Here is a 15,347-nt window from a genome sequence, read left to right on the forward strand (position 1 = left end):
CTGGCGATCAGGTGTCTGTTTCTCTTTTTTTTTTTTTTTTTTTTTTTTTAAGTTCTTTCCCCGGGAAAAAAAAAAAAAAACCAACCAAAATTTGGGAAGAGGAAAAAGAAGGTGCCGAAAAGGAGACGATTGTAGAAGAGCCCTCCCTCCCCAGAAGACCAACGTGCTTTGAATGAGGCTTCCCAGCCTCTTCCAGTCCGTCTCACACACTCTGTCACTCTGCCTCTCGCCTGTGCACACTGTCGGTATGCGACCTCGGAGGCGACTGCTCCGCCACCTCTGCCTGGGGAGCCGCTGACAGCCAGCGATTGAGCCAGCCCCCCTTCCTTTTCTTTTTTTTTTTTTTTTCCCCCCTGCTTTTGCAAACACACACGCACACCCCCAAAGCACATTTAATGCTGATCCACTCAGGCGCCATTATCGGGGGTACGTCTTCGTGGAGTGTTTTGGTTCTTTTTTTTTTTTTCTTCTTCTCTTTTATTTTTTTTTCCTTCCCTACACTGGATGGTGCAGCATTCCCGGGGCCTGTGGTGTTACGGCTCGATTGCGTTTTATTATTTATTTATCTATCGTCTCTCCTCTCCCCCCCATCGCTCCCCCCCTCCCTGCTCTCCCGATCCCCCCCCCCCCCCCGCTGCTCTCCGGGTGCCGGTGCAGAGGAGCGGGGAGCAGGATCCCTCGCTCTCCCTTCCACTGATGTGGGACTGAGCCTCGCCCGCGTGTAGCATGCTGTAGCCAAAAAAGAAGAGAGGAGGGGGAGAAAAAAAAAAAAAAAAGAGAGAGGGAGAAGCGTCTGTCTTTCCCTCCCTCCCCCTGGTTTCCCGCGGATTGACTTCATGGCTTCACTGTACCAGCGGTTCAGCGGGAAGATCAACACCTCCCGCTCTTTCCCCGTTCCCCCCGAAGCCAGTCACCTCCTGGGCGCCCAGAGCAGCGAGGAGGACGGCGCTGCCGGCAAGACCTCGCGTCCATTGCAACAGGAAAGCTGCCGGCCCCGCTTCCAGTACCAGCCGCGAAGTGACTGCGAGGAGGAGGATGTAAGCGCCGGTGTCGTTCGCGTTGGGTTGGGTTGGGTTTTGGGTGTCCCCCCCTTCCCCTCCGCCCCCCTCCCGCCGTCCTGTCGGATGCCTGTGTGCCCCTCCTGGCGATTTCTTGCGGTTTGTCCGCTTTTCCAAGCGGGTCTTTGCGCTCCTCTGCTTCCCCCGAAGTGCCGGGGATGGGACGGGACGGAGCCCGCCCCGAGCCGAGCGGAGCCGGGCTCGCCCCCCCGCGCTGCCCCCGCTCCTCTCGCCGTGCCCTGGCTGCTTGCGCGGCTGCCGCGGAGCCGGGCTGGGGGGCGCGGGGGCAGCACCCCTGCAAGCGGCAAGTGCAAGCTCCGGCCCCCTCCCTCCAAGCGAGGCGACAAGGCTTCCCCGCCCCCCCCCCGCTTTTTTTTTTTTTTTTTAAATTGTTATTCCATGGTAATTTCTATTCCCTTTAACACTCCCCGGGGGGCAGAAGTCTTCACCTCGTCCTTCCCTCCTTGCTTTTCCCCTCAACCTGGCAGCGGGGAAACTTTTTAACCCCTGGGCAGCGCTTTCTGGGGCTCCCTCTCATCCCTCCCCGCCGCCCCCGGGCGAGCCCCCGCGGGGAAGGCGCAAACTTCGGCCGCGCACCTTCCGCTGCCGCGCTGCCCCCGAGCGAGCGGCTTCCAAGGGTGCAGCTGCGTGTTGCCTCCTCGCCCGGTGACTCGCCCGGCGCCGGCCCGCTGCTCTGCCTGGGGGGGTAGGCTGGCTTGGGTCGGTCGCGCCTAGTTCTTTTTTGGGTGGGAAAGAGGGGATTTAGGAAGCTGGGAGGCGAAGAAGGGCCAGCGATAGATCAAACCGGGGGGGGGCTCCCCGTAGCCTGGGTGATGTTAGGTTTGCAGAGGGATTTGAGGGTGTTTTGCCTCTGTGGAAGCGCGCACAAGGGGAAGCAAATGGCTGCGGTTGGGAATGATGTTTGTGTCTGTTAAAAAGACTTCTTGCCCGGGTGGGACGCGTTAGCTTTGCGGCAGGGCTCAGCTCTGCCTCTGGGAGCCTTCCCAGGAAAGGCACCGCTTCCAGCCGCGACGCAGGGCTGCCTCACCCGGGGAGGGAGTTCTGTTCGCAGGGAAACTTCCTCGGCCTGGCTTGTAATTCCCCGGCCCTTTGCAAAAACTTTCGCGGTCCGTGGAGCAAGCGCGCTTTTCCAGCGACGAGGCAAATCGCCCTAAACCTCCCCGCCGTGGATGCCACGCTGGTAGCCCCCCGGGGCCAGCGGGGCACCGGGAGCCTGAACCACCCCTGTGACCCGCTCACCGGCAGCGACCTTGGCGCTGCTGCTCCTTGGCCCGGCCGGCGGCGGGAGGGGACCCCTGGCCGTGCCCGGCCACCCACTCCCACCCGCGACCCTTGCCCGGCGTGGAGGGGGCCGCGGGCCCTTCCCGGCTGGGCTCTAGGTGTCGCTGCCAGCCAGCCGAGTGCCGCCGCCGGCGCTGGGCTCGGGCGCATTTTCCTCATTATTGGACTCTTTTAATTTCGCCTCCCTGGATTTGGAGACGGCAGATGTCTGGAGCCGCTTCTCTGATCACCAGAAGCGCTGAGCCGGGAAGCAAAGGATGCAGTTTAGCATGTGCGAGTGGTTTGTGCTGACAGGCTCCAAAATAATATGAATAAGAATAATATTAAACTAAAAGGGGAGTTGAGGGTTTTTTTTTCTTCTTTTTATTTTCTTTTTCTTTTCTCCCCTCAGGGTTTGTGTGTGTGGAGGGCACTGTTGTGCGGTGCCGTCTGTAGAGAGGAAGGTGCCTGCTCGGGTGTCTCCTGCAACTAAGTGCAAAAAGCATGGCCAGAAACACAGGGATTTGGGGTGCCTTCTAAACGCACGTGGGCACCTCGTGTGAATTATTTTTAAAGGGGCAACGTGTCTGAGAAAGTTCAGTGGACCGGGTCGGGCAGTTCAGAGGTGCTCCCGTCCAACAGAGCTGGGGCAGGCTGCGCTGGGGGTCTGCGGTGGAGGGTCCTTCAGGTCGGAAGGATGAAGTTGTGACAAAGCCAGTGGAAACGACCTTTAAAAAGCGTGTGTTGCAGGAGGAAGGGGCCTGCCTGCGGTGGGGTGGAGGCAGAGGGCAGGCACAGGCAAGGCGGGGGGGGACCGGCGCAGCTGCCCGCCGTGCTGCACCTCACCGGGATGGGGCAGGAGGAGCTGCCCGAGGTGCTGCACCCTCCCGGGATGGGGCAGGAGGAGCTGCCCGAGGTGCTGCACCCTCCCGGGATGGGGCAGGAGGAGCTGCCCGAGGTGCTGCACCCTCCCGGGATGGGGCAGGAGGAGCTGCCCGAGGTGCTGCACCCTCCCGGGACGGGGCAGGAGGAGCTGCCCGCCGTGCTGCACCCTCCCGGGATGGGGCAGGAGGAGCTGCCCGAGGTGCTGCACCCTCCCGGGACGGGGCAGGAGGAGCTGCCCGAGGTGCTGCACCCTCCCGGGACGGGGCAGGAGGAGCTGCCCGAGGTGCTGCACCCTCCCGGGACGGGGCAGGAGGAGCTGCCCGCCGTGCTGCACCCTCCCGGGACGGGGCAGGAGGAGCTGCCCGAGGTGCTGAAACCCCCCGGGATGGGGCAGGAGGAGCTGCCCGAGGTGCTGCACCCTCCCGGGACGGGGCAGGAGGAGCTGCCCGAGGTGCTGCACCCTCCCGGGATGGGGCAGGAGGAGCTGCCCGAGGTGCTGCACCCTCCCGGGACGGGGCAGGAGGAGCTGCCCGAGGTGCTGCACCCTCCCGGGATGGGGCAGGAGGAGCTGCCCGAGGTGCTGCACCCTCCCGGGACGGGGCAGGAGGAGCTGCCCGAGGTGCTGCACCCTCCCGGGACGGGGCAGGAGGAGCTGCCCGAGGTGCTGCACCCTCCCGGGATGGGGCAGGAGGAGCTGCCCGAGGTGCTGCACCCTCCCGGGACGGGGCAGGAGGAGCTGCCCGCCGTGCTGCACCCTCCCGGGACGGGGCAGGAGGAGCTGCCCGAGGTGCTGCACCCTCCCGGGATGGGGCAGGAGGAGCTGCCCGAGGTGCTGCACCCTCCCGGGACGGGGCAGGAGGAGCTGCCCGCCGTGCTGCACCCTCCCGGGATGGGGCAGGAGGAGCTGCCCGAGGTGCTGCACCCTCCCGGGACGGGGCAGGAGGAGCTGCCCGAGGTGCTGCACCCTCCCGGGACGGGGCAGGAGGAGCTGCCCGCCGTGCTGCACCCTCCCGGGATGGGGCAGGAGGAGCTGCCCGAGGTGCTGCACCCTCCCGGGATGGGGCAGGAGGAGCTGCCCGAGGTGCTGCACCCTCCCGGGACGGGGCAGGAGGAGCTGCCCGCCGTGCTGCACCCTCCCGGGATGGGGCAGGAGGAGCTGCCCGAGGTGCTGCACCCTCCCGGGACGGGGCAGGAGGAGCTGCCCGAGGTGCTGCACCCTCCCGGGACGGGGCAGGAGGAGCTGCCCGCCGTGCTGCACCCTCCCGGGACGGGGCAGGAGGAGCTGCCCGAGGTGCTGCACCCTCCCGGGACGGGGCAGGAGGAGCTGCCCGCCGTGCTGCACCCTCCCGGGATGGGGCAGGAGGAGCTGCCCGCCGTGCTGCACCCTCCCGGGACGGGGCAGGAGGAGCTGCCCGAGGTGCTGCACCCTCCCGGGACGGGGCAGGAGGAGCTGCCCGAGGTGCTGCACCCTCCCGGGACGGGGCAGGAGGAGCTGCCCGAGGTACTGCACCCTCCCGGGACGGGGCAGGAGGAGCTGCCCGAGGTGCTGAAACCCCCCGGTCCCGGGTCAGGAGGAGCTGCCGCCGTGCTGCACCCTCCCGGGACGGGCTGCGAGCCGATCCGTGGGCCTCTTGCCCTTGGCCGTGGTGAGATTTCTCTCCCGCCCCCGGCTGCAGCAGGCGGCTCGCCCAGGACGAGCGAATGCAGCCCCGCTGTGAAATCCCTGAGGCAAAGGGAAAAATGAGGCAGGCAGCAGGCAAGGACTACGGGAGAGGTGCAAGGAGGGCGGTCTGTGTGTGCGGGTGCCAGGAGGATGTGCTGTTGCTTATCATGGGGAAGGGCTTAATGAGATGGTATGAGAAACTCCTTTTTAAGGTGATTAGACTTCTGATTTTGCTTTTACACAAATACTATAGTAGGACATTCACGTTGTCTTTCATCCTTCAACATCAATCTAGTAGGTAAGGCCAGAGCTTTAAAATGTAGAAACAAAGTTGGTGTTTTTTTGCCTGGCCACACTTGGAAATACAAAACCAACCTGAGAATGAGACTGTTCTGTTCCTAACTTTGTCATGTGATTAATAATCAGGAGAGAACTGAGATTTTTTTTTTATTGGTTACTGATGATGACTTCCGTATTGAAATATGTGTGCTGCATTCAGTACTATATTTTTAAGAACCGGTACAGACCTCAATGCAGTACAAAACAGAGGGAAAGACAGGATCTTGCCTTTGAAGGTCGCAGTATTGTTAGTAAGCATTTTGTCCACTGGAAGTACTACTGGTGGAAAAATACTAGATGAAGCCTATATGAAGCTAAAGAGGAAGCGGTAACTTTGTAATAAAATTTAAAACAAAGACAATTGTGGATTAATATGACAACTGCTCACTTCACTCTACAGCCATCATTGAGATGGACTTGAGAACATTGTTTTGTAATGTGAAAGTATAGCAAAGCAGAAGTCACAACATTCTTTAGTATTTTAACAAGCTTTTACAATGTTTCAAATCATGGTAGGTCTATGAGAAAATATATATAGGAGACCTAACTTGTGAACAAAACCTGGGTTAAATATCGCAAATTTTTCAAATGTTATGTATGGGAAGAGTAATGATGAAACCGGGTCCTGTATAAATGACCCCAGAAAACCACTTCCCAGTTGCAAATATTGATACTGAAGTTAATTACTGCAACAGCTGTAAACAAAATTCTGATGACATTTTTGTTTTGCTGTAGGATTGCTTTTTCACTACACTCATTTAGATGTGAGGAAATATCTGTGAAGACTCTTAGTAAAATCTAGTGTGGTGGTATAACAGATCATGAATTTTAGTAAAAAAATTCTCCTTTTTAGATTGATGAGGTGAATGCTTTCCATACTGTACTGTGGAAGGGATTTTCTCCTAGATGTTGACTTGAGAATTTTTTTCCCATAAAATAGAGCTTTTTTATTTTTTCCAAGCTTTTTCTTCTTTGGCATCACAGTGATTAATGAGTTTAATTTTTGCAGGCAACTGCCAGGAGGTGCTGAGTAAGATGTATCATGCTGATTGTGTATAACCCCGCTCCTTTTAATTACTGGGATGATAACAATGAATTAATCAGGTGCATAAGAAATTCAGCACTTCTCTGTAACACAGAATATTGATCTATCTTATAAGGTACTGTCTATAAAATGATGATCATAGAAGTCCTTTTTAAATTAAATTTTGCATGATAAGTTATGTGTTAAAAATATTGAACCCTCCACTGAAACATCATAAAACTTTTTCTATATAAAGAGCCATATGCTGCATTCTTACAGGTTCATTACTTAGCCAAAACTCCTTTTGGCTGTAGTAGGAGACTTAACCATATAAAACCAGCCAGACTCAAAGTACAAAAGCTTTCATCACTGTGAATATTCTTTCCATAACTGAATTCTGAATATTTATTTCTTTCTTGCATTTGCTTAAAACTACATTTGGCCATATATTATACTTTGCTAGTTTTGCAATTGATTATTCAGATTGATTTGCGTTTTGAGAAGTTTTTCATTCAGATATAAATACCGATAATTTTGAAACGCTTCAGTAAAACTGTGTTTCCTGCTTGAATAAATTAAGGATTAAGTAAATCAAATATCATTTGTTAATAGAATGAGTCTGATAAAGTGAGAATCAAAGCCATTAGTGTAAAAAAAATTGTAATTTGGTGTCAGACTTACTGTTGCATGTAATTGAAAGTGTTAATTTTCAGTTCATTATTTGTCTAATGGGAAGAGCTATTGCCTCCTAGAAATGTGTGTCAAGGACAGTGTTTCAGAAAGGTTGAGGCTTGAGCTGCAGACAACAGGCATTTCAGAAGTGGTGTGGTCTTTTCCCAAAGAGATGAGCAATTTAATTTTATAGAAGGGTTTGTAGGACTTCAGGATTTATAACATTACTGTAAGATACAGTAATCTGAATTGAAACCAGAAATCTATCTGCAGATCTGTACTGCTGTGCTTATTGACAGAAACTACTGTGTAAGTCTCCAAGAGTCTTCTGCCTCTTCTTGGTGAGTTCTTGGACATTGAACTCAGTTATCCTACAGCCATTAAGATGTAGAGGGCTGGGACTAGTTCTTTCAATGGAAATCATTCGGCCCTACTGACATCCTGTAAGCTCACCTTTTGAAATTAATAAAAATTACAGCCTACTTCCTTCAAAAGAAGTAGTTATAAACCTCATAAAAATCATGGGTTTTATTTGCATGGAAGCCCGTCATATATTTTGTGATTACTGAATAATGGACACTCTGATCTGGAGGTGATATGCTTTTTATGCTTTGCTTTATAGCTAAATTTAGAATTAAACCACCTTGTGATATTTGCTGTCAGTGTAAAATCAGCCTCTGTTTCTGCAGTCTTTACTAGCCATGATGATGATGCATGCACTAAAAAAAAAACCTGCCTGAGAGAATGTATTTTTAAGTATTTAGGAATAACTGTGTGAAGAGGCTGAATCATCTCTTTAACAGTAGTGAACTGTGCAGTAAGTTGGGATACTTTATGTAGAGTACTCTGCTCACATTATTTCTCTTGAGCTAGTAGCTAGTAGCTCCCGTGCAGAAAGAAGACATCGAGCCCAGGGTCAGAGCAGCTCGTGTTGTTTTCCCAGGGGCTTTCAAAAACATAGGGGGTGGGGAAAAAAAATCTGTGAATATGTGCTGCTCTCCATTCCTCTGTGTATTTTTGTTTCAGAAAAGCCAGAAAGAAGACAGTTCTTAGGGTGTCTATCGCAGCTTTGAAAATGTTCTTTGGGAGTCAGAGGATTTTGTCCCTTGAAATAAAAACCTTTACGTTAATCTGGGCTAATATATTTATGCTTGTGATGGTCCAGCAAAATCTCCCATTAAAGTACATTAGCTGCAAGTTGATATTACTGGGATTTTTGCCTGGGATGCTGGATGATTCCCAGCACGTTGCAGTGATGTACCTGCATTTTCATCCTGTGACCAAGGGGTGGCAGCGTGTCTTGATTACACTGTTCCTATAGAGCACTTGGCATTTAATTACTTTTCTAGTAAAGCACCAACCAACCAGTTGTTTACATACTCATACCTACATGTGAGGGTTATTTTCAATTCCTGATTGCTTTCTCTAGGTTTGATTGACTTGATGACAGTTTTGTAACTCCCTTTTTCACCATCAGGGAGAAATATTTGTTTTCAAACCTCATAAAAAAAATTGTTCAACAACAGTTTTAAGTAGTCCCATATTCAAGCATGGTGGAAGGACGGGAAAAACGAATCTTTCTTCTATGGGAATGTTTTTTCTCTTTTCTCCCAAAGGAAAACAAAACCCCAGTCTTTTTCCAAAAGCCTCTTGCATGCATACTAGGTTGTGATACAGTGTAAATTTTCAAAAGTACACACAGATAATTTAGGTTTCTAAATTCAGGGTTTTTTGAAAGATTTATGGTCAAATCCAAAACCATGTATTGGAATCTATTTCCAAGTTAGGTGCACAAATACTCATTTTGGATCAGGTTCTTACTCACTTATGTACCTTTGAAAATGTTATCTGTATTCATTAAACTGCAGGTGTTTGGAAATGATGAGATTCAGTGTGGGTGAGTTAACTGAGCTAAAACATATTTTGAGTCTGTGCATTAGTCTATATGAAGAAATCTGGTGTACCATAGTATTTACTGCCAATATGTAACTAAAAATGAGAGCAAGACATGGGCATTGGGCACGTGTATATTTTGCAGCACAGGGTAGCGTAGAAGGGAACAGAGGACGAGCGTAGTGGTACAATCCAGGAGGGTGTTTTGAAGGGTGAATGGGCTGTGGTTTTTGTATAGTGGAAACACAAGTCCTTCACACCTTTTCCACCTGTAGAGTGTTTGGAAACCTTCATTTCCCACATTCAGCTGGAGTTTCAGTTACTTCTCAGCTTTTAAGCACTTTAATTTAGAGATCTTTCATACTTTGTTTCATTAAAATAGCACTTGAAAGTCTTCCCAAAGATCACAGCAAAGATTAACGCAGTTTTTAAGCCTCGGGGAACTTGTAATGTGGAGCCAGGGAGAGAGGAAGAGCGGGGTCTGATACTCATCCACACTGCAAGCAGTAAGTTTAAGCAAAGCTAATGGAGTGTGCGAGGTAATGTGAAAAAGGCCAATATTGTGAATCTCTGCTGATGAAATCTTACCATATTTCCACTGAGCGTATTTTTAATTGCTTATCACTTGCGTAGTGTAAATTATTTGCCTCTAAACAAGGTGCTTGTTAGTAGAGCTCTGCTATTACATAGATTCTCCCATGAGTTGCTTTCTCTGTGCCTTTTAAAACTGCATTTAACATTATTATCTTCACTTTGCAGGTGGACAATCAGAGGCCGAGTTGACACATTGTGTCATAGACAGTGCCTTACAGACAGCTCTGCGGCAGTGATGGCTTGCTGTGCCTCAGCCCTGTGAGCTATTGCAATTTCTGGTCCTGGGCCACAGGGGCTTTAAGACTAAAAATTATTCCAGTTATCGCCAAGGATATTCTTACAGATGTAAAACTAATTGTGAAGTCTGGAACATTTAAGTCTTTGCTGCATCTAGCACTCATTAGTGACAGTTTCCATGTGACATTTCAAACGTCTGATGTTTTCCTCTAGCTGTTCAAGGGTTTGGAGCTTGCTTTGAGAGTAGGGAGATTTAAAGCATCCAAAAGGAAGGATAGGAGTTTCTTAATACTTTTTTTTTTTTTTTTTTTTTGGGGGGGGAGGGGGGGGGAATGGTTCTTTTCTGTATTTGTCAATAGCATCTGCTCCAGCATTTCAAGTAGATTTCACTCTAGGCAGACCTCAAAAGCAAATGCAAATTTCTCCCCAGGCTTGCTATCTTGGATGTACAGAAATGCATGAAATGGAAAAGCAGCAGTGGGAAATGCCTGGTAACCTCAGCTCCAGTTATACCACAGTCATTAATTTTAAAGTGTTTATGACAAAAGTATGTATATGTTCCTTATTTTCCATTAAAATGAGTTCCAACTCTCTATCAAAGAAAGTAGCTGTGGTATTTTAGTCAGAGGAGAAATGAAACCCATGGAGAGTGAGCAATTACAGATGTTACTGCAGTCTCCAAGCTGTAGATCTGAAGACACCTGGTGAGCAGAGCCAGCAGCAGGTTTACACAGGATCCCTGTGCCTTCTGCTTTCCTCCCATTCTGGCAGAGGCAGAGGGAGAATAAAGTCCAGCATCTGGGAAGCAGCAGGAGGCTTGTTACTGCCTGTTGTCCCTTCTCAAGGGTATAAGCAGTGGTTTGCAGAGCCCAGTCATGTAGGGTTTGTGTCTGTGAAGATGAACTCAAGTGTCGTGCAGTGCCTCTTCCTAAAGTGGACTAAAAAAGACTTGTATTTATAAGGCCAGCCTTTGGCTGCTGGCAGTAGCAAAACAGGCATTTATGCTTGTGCCAGGGTCATAGAAGCAATGTGGTGGCAGCTGGCAAGCTGGGTGGTGTGGGAGGTGGCTCTGGCGTGGATGGCCTTTCCCATTTGCTCCCAAGACCTCCCAGTACCTTAAGAGCAATAGATGCTGCAGGCACAGCTCAGCTCTTCCTCTCTCCATTTCCCCAGTCCTTCCTCATGGGAGAAAAACTCAGTTTTGTTTGCACTGCCGGGAAGTCATGAGTCAGTTCTTCCTCCCTATCTAACAGGTGGCTGCTGGCAACCTTATCTCTCTCTGCCCTTGGCGCCTAAAGATGGATCTCCCAGCAAAAACCTCAGATGGCTCCTCTCCAGCCGCTTCACAGTGACATGCCCTCTAGCATTGCAAAATGCAAGTTTCAGCTGCTGCCTGTCTCCCCTGCTCTCCTCTCAGGACAGTCAGGTCAGGTTATCTCATATTCCAGAGGAACATGAGGAGCCTTGAGCAGAGAGGAAAGAGGATGTTGGGATCCGCTTTAAATATGCTTGACCTCTTGCATAAGAGACTGATTGTCCCAAGATAAGTTTATTGTATACACAGCTCTGAGATTTGCACAGATTGCTCATGGGATTATGTTTCATGTGACTGTAGAATCCTATCTTTATTTGTTTGTCATTTATTGCTAAATCCCTTCTTGTGTTTCTGGATAATCTATATTAAATATGGTTTGTCTTTGGTTTTGTTTTTCCTCTTTCCTTTAGGTGCCAGAAAAGAAAGGTAATATTTAAAAGACTAAACATCTATTACATTGTTGATAGGGAAGCTGTAAAAATCAACAACAATGTTGCCATAGAGACATAGATGGTTTATAGTGAACCAAAGGTTTCCACTTTTACTAGTCTTCCTGCTAGGCATACTGAATGTAAGCACTTTATTGATACAGTTCCTCTGTCTGTTCTGTGTTAAGTTTTTCTTTTTTTTTCTTTTTTTTTTAATTTGGGTGTTTGTAATCCCAGATACAAGAGGAGGCACGTGGAGAAAACACTGATGGTATTCCAGTGCTTTACAACGGTGTCTCTGATAAAGTGGGTGCTGTTTAAGCAGCTGCTTCATTCTGTTGTGAACTGCAGCACAAGCAACACACAGTGATTCATTGCAAACGAGTAATTAATAGGGACTGATGTAGCCAAGGTTTAGGATCACAGTAACCTGATCTATTGTACTTACCTTGTTTATACTCTCTTTGTTTGAGTTCTGTGTGCTTGGAAGAGGCCTCTTCAAGGAGTGGGTAATTCTCACTGATTTCTGGGCACATTTCTATACCTTCTGTTTGAGGTGACATGGATCTGTGGTAGAGCACTGGAATGACCATTAGGGAAGTCTTGCTGTTCCTGGGTCTGCCACTGGACCTGCTGCATGACCTCCAGCTAGTTAGTTACCCCTGTGGGGCAGGACCTGCATCTGTTGGATACTATAAAGGAATCAAGGCCATGACTTCATTTGTGGCTTCACTGTGGCGGTGCAGAATTAAATAATTTCTGCTTTTGGCCTAAAGCTTTGGGCTAAAAAGAACCAAAGAAACATGAGATTATTAATAATTAGCAGTGTGGTCATTAATTCTGATGGTGGCAACATTTGTGGGAGCATTGCTAATAACCAAAACAGGCCTGATTGTGCTTGTTTATGGTGGGCTAAAGGTCTTTCTCGTTACAATGTTTCACAGGCAGTGCCAGGAACTGATAATCACTATAATGCACATTTTTCTTTTAGCTAAGAAAAGCTAATAAGCATCTGTAGTTTTGAAAATGTCAGATTGAGCCAAAGTGCATGCAATTAGATAAGGATAATGTAGCAGATAATAAGAAGATACATGATGCTGGATGAGCAGTTATCAGACTATTGTGCTTTGGCTGCTAAAGTGCTATGTGTCATATAAAAGAAAGTGGTTGTTGGTTGAGGGAAAACATGCCACAAGTTGTCAGAGATGGAAACGTGAGCTAATGTGGTGAAGTGACAAGGTTAGTCCTGGGGCAGTATAAACATGCACATCAGGCTCTTGATAGATGGAAGGGTTGTCTGGGTTAAAAGTCATGTACTTGGGAAGGTGGGAAAGGCCACTGAGAAAAAACAAAGGAAGCACATGTGGAAAGGAAGATGGGCAGAATGGAGTCATTTGTGGTTGCTGTCTCTCAGGTTTCTTTCTTTTTTTCTGTTTTCAAAGACTCTCTGTCCTGTGTGTGATGTCTGGGCTATTCTGGCTATGTAGTGTGTTAAAACCTTTCTGAGACAACTTCTTTGCCCAAAAGGAGATACAGCCATGAAGCACTCATTAAGAGGCTGGATGTGAATTTCCAAGCAATGTCCTCAGTTTAATTTGCCACTGGGAGAAAGAATGAGGCAGGCTCCAAAAGCAAGAGAAAATGGCAAGAGGATGAAAACCAGACAAGGGACAAGGAAGGGAAAGAAGAAAGAGGAAAGCTGTGATGCACAGAACTGGATGCCAGCTCTGATACTGGAAGCCAAAGAATTTTGCTTGTAAAATATTTTTTGCTATAGGGCAAAACCTTTCTTGTGGCTGAGACAGAATATTCCACATTTGCCGTTTCCTCCTACTTAGCCTAATCCAGGAACTAGCTCTGGGGAGGAGGGCAGGTTCTCCCTAATCTGGGAGAAGAGGAGTTTTTGTGTGATGTTTTTTCCTGAAATGTCTTTCCCACCCTTATCCCACCTCTGCTGAAGTGTTCTGATGTCCCCAGAGGGGAGAGGTTGAAAGCCATTTCTCCCATATTTTGGTTCTATGATAACTTTTACCAATGTTCTTTCTCTTTAGAATGCACCAAGTATTTCATATCTTTATAAAATACCTGACAGAAAAGCTGGTTGTGTATAGTTCTTGTCCTCTCCTCTTCTGGAATGTCTTTAGGAAGATATTCTATAAATACTTAATTAGTGACCAATTATGTAGTGTTACAGCTGCAATCTCAGAAAAAAAAATTATTATCCTTATGAAATGTTTGTATTGAGGATAACAAATTCAAGGTATATTTTGGCACTTACAGAACATTGTCCCTTTCCACTTCAATTTACACCAGAATATATCCCTTTCTGGTGTAACTGCAGCCTAGGTTAACAGTGTATTACAAGGTTGTACGGAAGCATGTGTTTAATATACGTGTTTGGAGAGGTCTCAAGGAGAATCTACTTATATCCTCAGGCCTTCACTTACAGACGGGAGCTGAGAGTTTCTCACGCTATCACCATGCAGTGCAGTCTGCATTCCTACCTTGTGTTACGTGATTGCAGTTATGTGGCTTTTCAGGCTGAATCTTCATCTTTCCTGACCCTTCACCATTATGCGTGGCTGCTTAGCTAGGAGATCTGTAACTGAAAAGCACATTTTCTACACCCCTTCCTTTTTGCATTCAGTCATTCTGGGAGACTCTTGTCCAGATTTATCAATGTGGGTTTGCAAGAACGGAGCTCATGGCATGGGCTTGGATCAGGTTTCTGGTAAGAAAGCTTTCAGAAAGCGTCACTGAAACATTGACTGTCTGTGAGCATTTAAGCTCAGGGTGGGTTGAAATTCTCTTCCTATGAATGTTCAGGGAAGGTCACTTAGCACATTCCCAGGATGCAAATTCAGAGCATGTGTAAACATGGCCAAAAGGATTACTTTATGGCTGGGTTTTTTTGTTTTGTTTTTACAGTTCAGTCAATAGCAAATTGTATGCTCCTCAATAAGCTGTTCTTCTCCAGGTGTTGGGCAAGCTTCATATTAGAGGAGAGGGAGAAGAGAGGAAATCAGCTGTCTTCTCTCATGTTGGGTCATGAGGTAATGAATGCTGTCTTTCTCTCACAGATACAAGGATGCTTATAGCAACTGCGCAGCCCTGTAGTGGCTCTCTCCTCTTTGGACAAGCTAGAAAGAAGTGCTTCATGGCACTAGAGAGAGAAGGTGAAGGTTAATAGCAAGGTTAAAACCAGTTTAATCCCACTCTGTAGATCTGCAGGTGAAATCCCTCAAATTACAACTGTATTCCGTCACAGTTTCTTCCTGTCTGTGCTAAGCTGAAGCTCTTATGCAAGTGGGCTTTTGGCAGATTGCACAACGTTATTGGGCTGGAAAGATACATGAGAATGCCATAGTCAGCTTTTTAACTGTGCAATTTAGTATAAAATGTAGGGAGCAGCAGTGTGAATCGGAGGATTGAATTTGCTCTAAAAGTTCCACAAAAGGCTCCTCTTTTGCTAAAGACAGATTGTGGCAGTCCAACCTGAAAAACTGTAATTTAATTTGAAAGTGCCGTTCTGCATTCTTTTCACCTGATCTTGATTGGTGACGAGCCATAAAATTTCTCTGTGGTCCACTGGAGTTCAATAGATGAGAATTTCCTAACTTCATAAAGTGATTAAAAGCACTCCAAATGTATATTATTAGCAAGGCTTCTGTGAGACAACTCAATCAGCAGGCTTCAGGTGCCCCTATGAAAGGTTTCATGAGCATTGTTTGAATGGTACATTGCTGAGATAGATATTAATTGAGGGGAAGACTCATAAAATGCAAGGCTGTATGCTTAAAGTAACTTAAAGAACAAATGATAGCGCATGTGTGTGCCAGAGGTTTTTCCGGTTTGCCACAATGCTGTGTAGATGAACTGTGCAAGGATCAATGTCTCTAGCAGTGATAAGTAAGATCTGTGTGGCTGATTTTGGCAGCAGCCCACTCCTGTGTTTTTC

The 15,347-nt window shown here is 48.1% G+C and overlaps 1 protein-coding gene across 1 annotated transcript in view; it reads left to right on the top strand.

The window, feature by feature from the left end:
• The first annotated feature begins 836 nt into the window (after window positions 1-836).
• The window catches only part of DPP6 (dipeptidyl peptidase like 6), a 425,888-nt gene continuing 411,377 nt past the window's right edge, over window positions 837-15,347 (top strand). The window contains exon 1 of the mRNA XM_075704683.1: window positions 837-1,037. Within this exon, the coding sequence (XP_075560798.1) occupies window positions 837-1,037 (201 nt within the window). The remainder of the gene's footprint in view (window positions 1,038-15,347) is intronic.

Source organism: Pelecanus crispus, chromosome 2 (genome assembly GCF_030463565.1).
Source record: "Pelecanus crispus isolate bPelCri1 chromosome 2, bPelCri1.pri, whole genome shotgun sequence".
Classification (NCBI taxonomy): domain Eukaryota; kingdom Metazoa; phylum Chordata; class Aves; order Pelecaniformes; family Pelecanidae; genus Pelecanus; species Pelecanus crispus.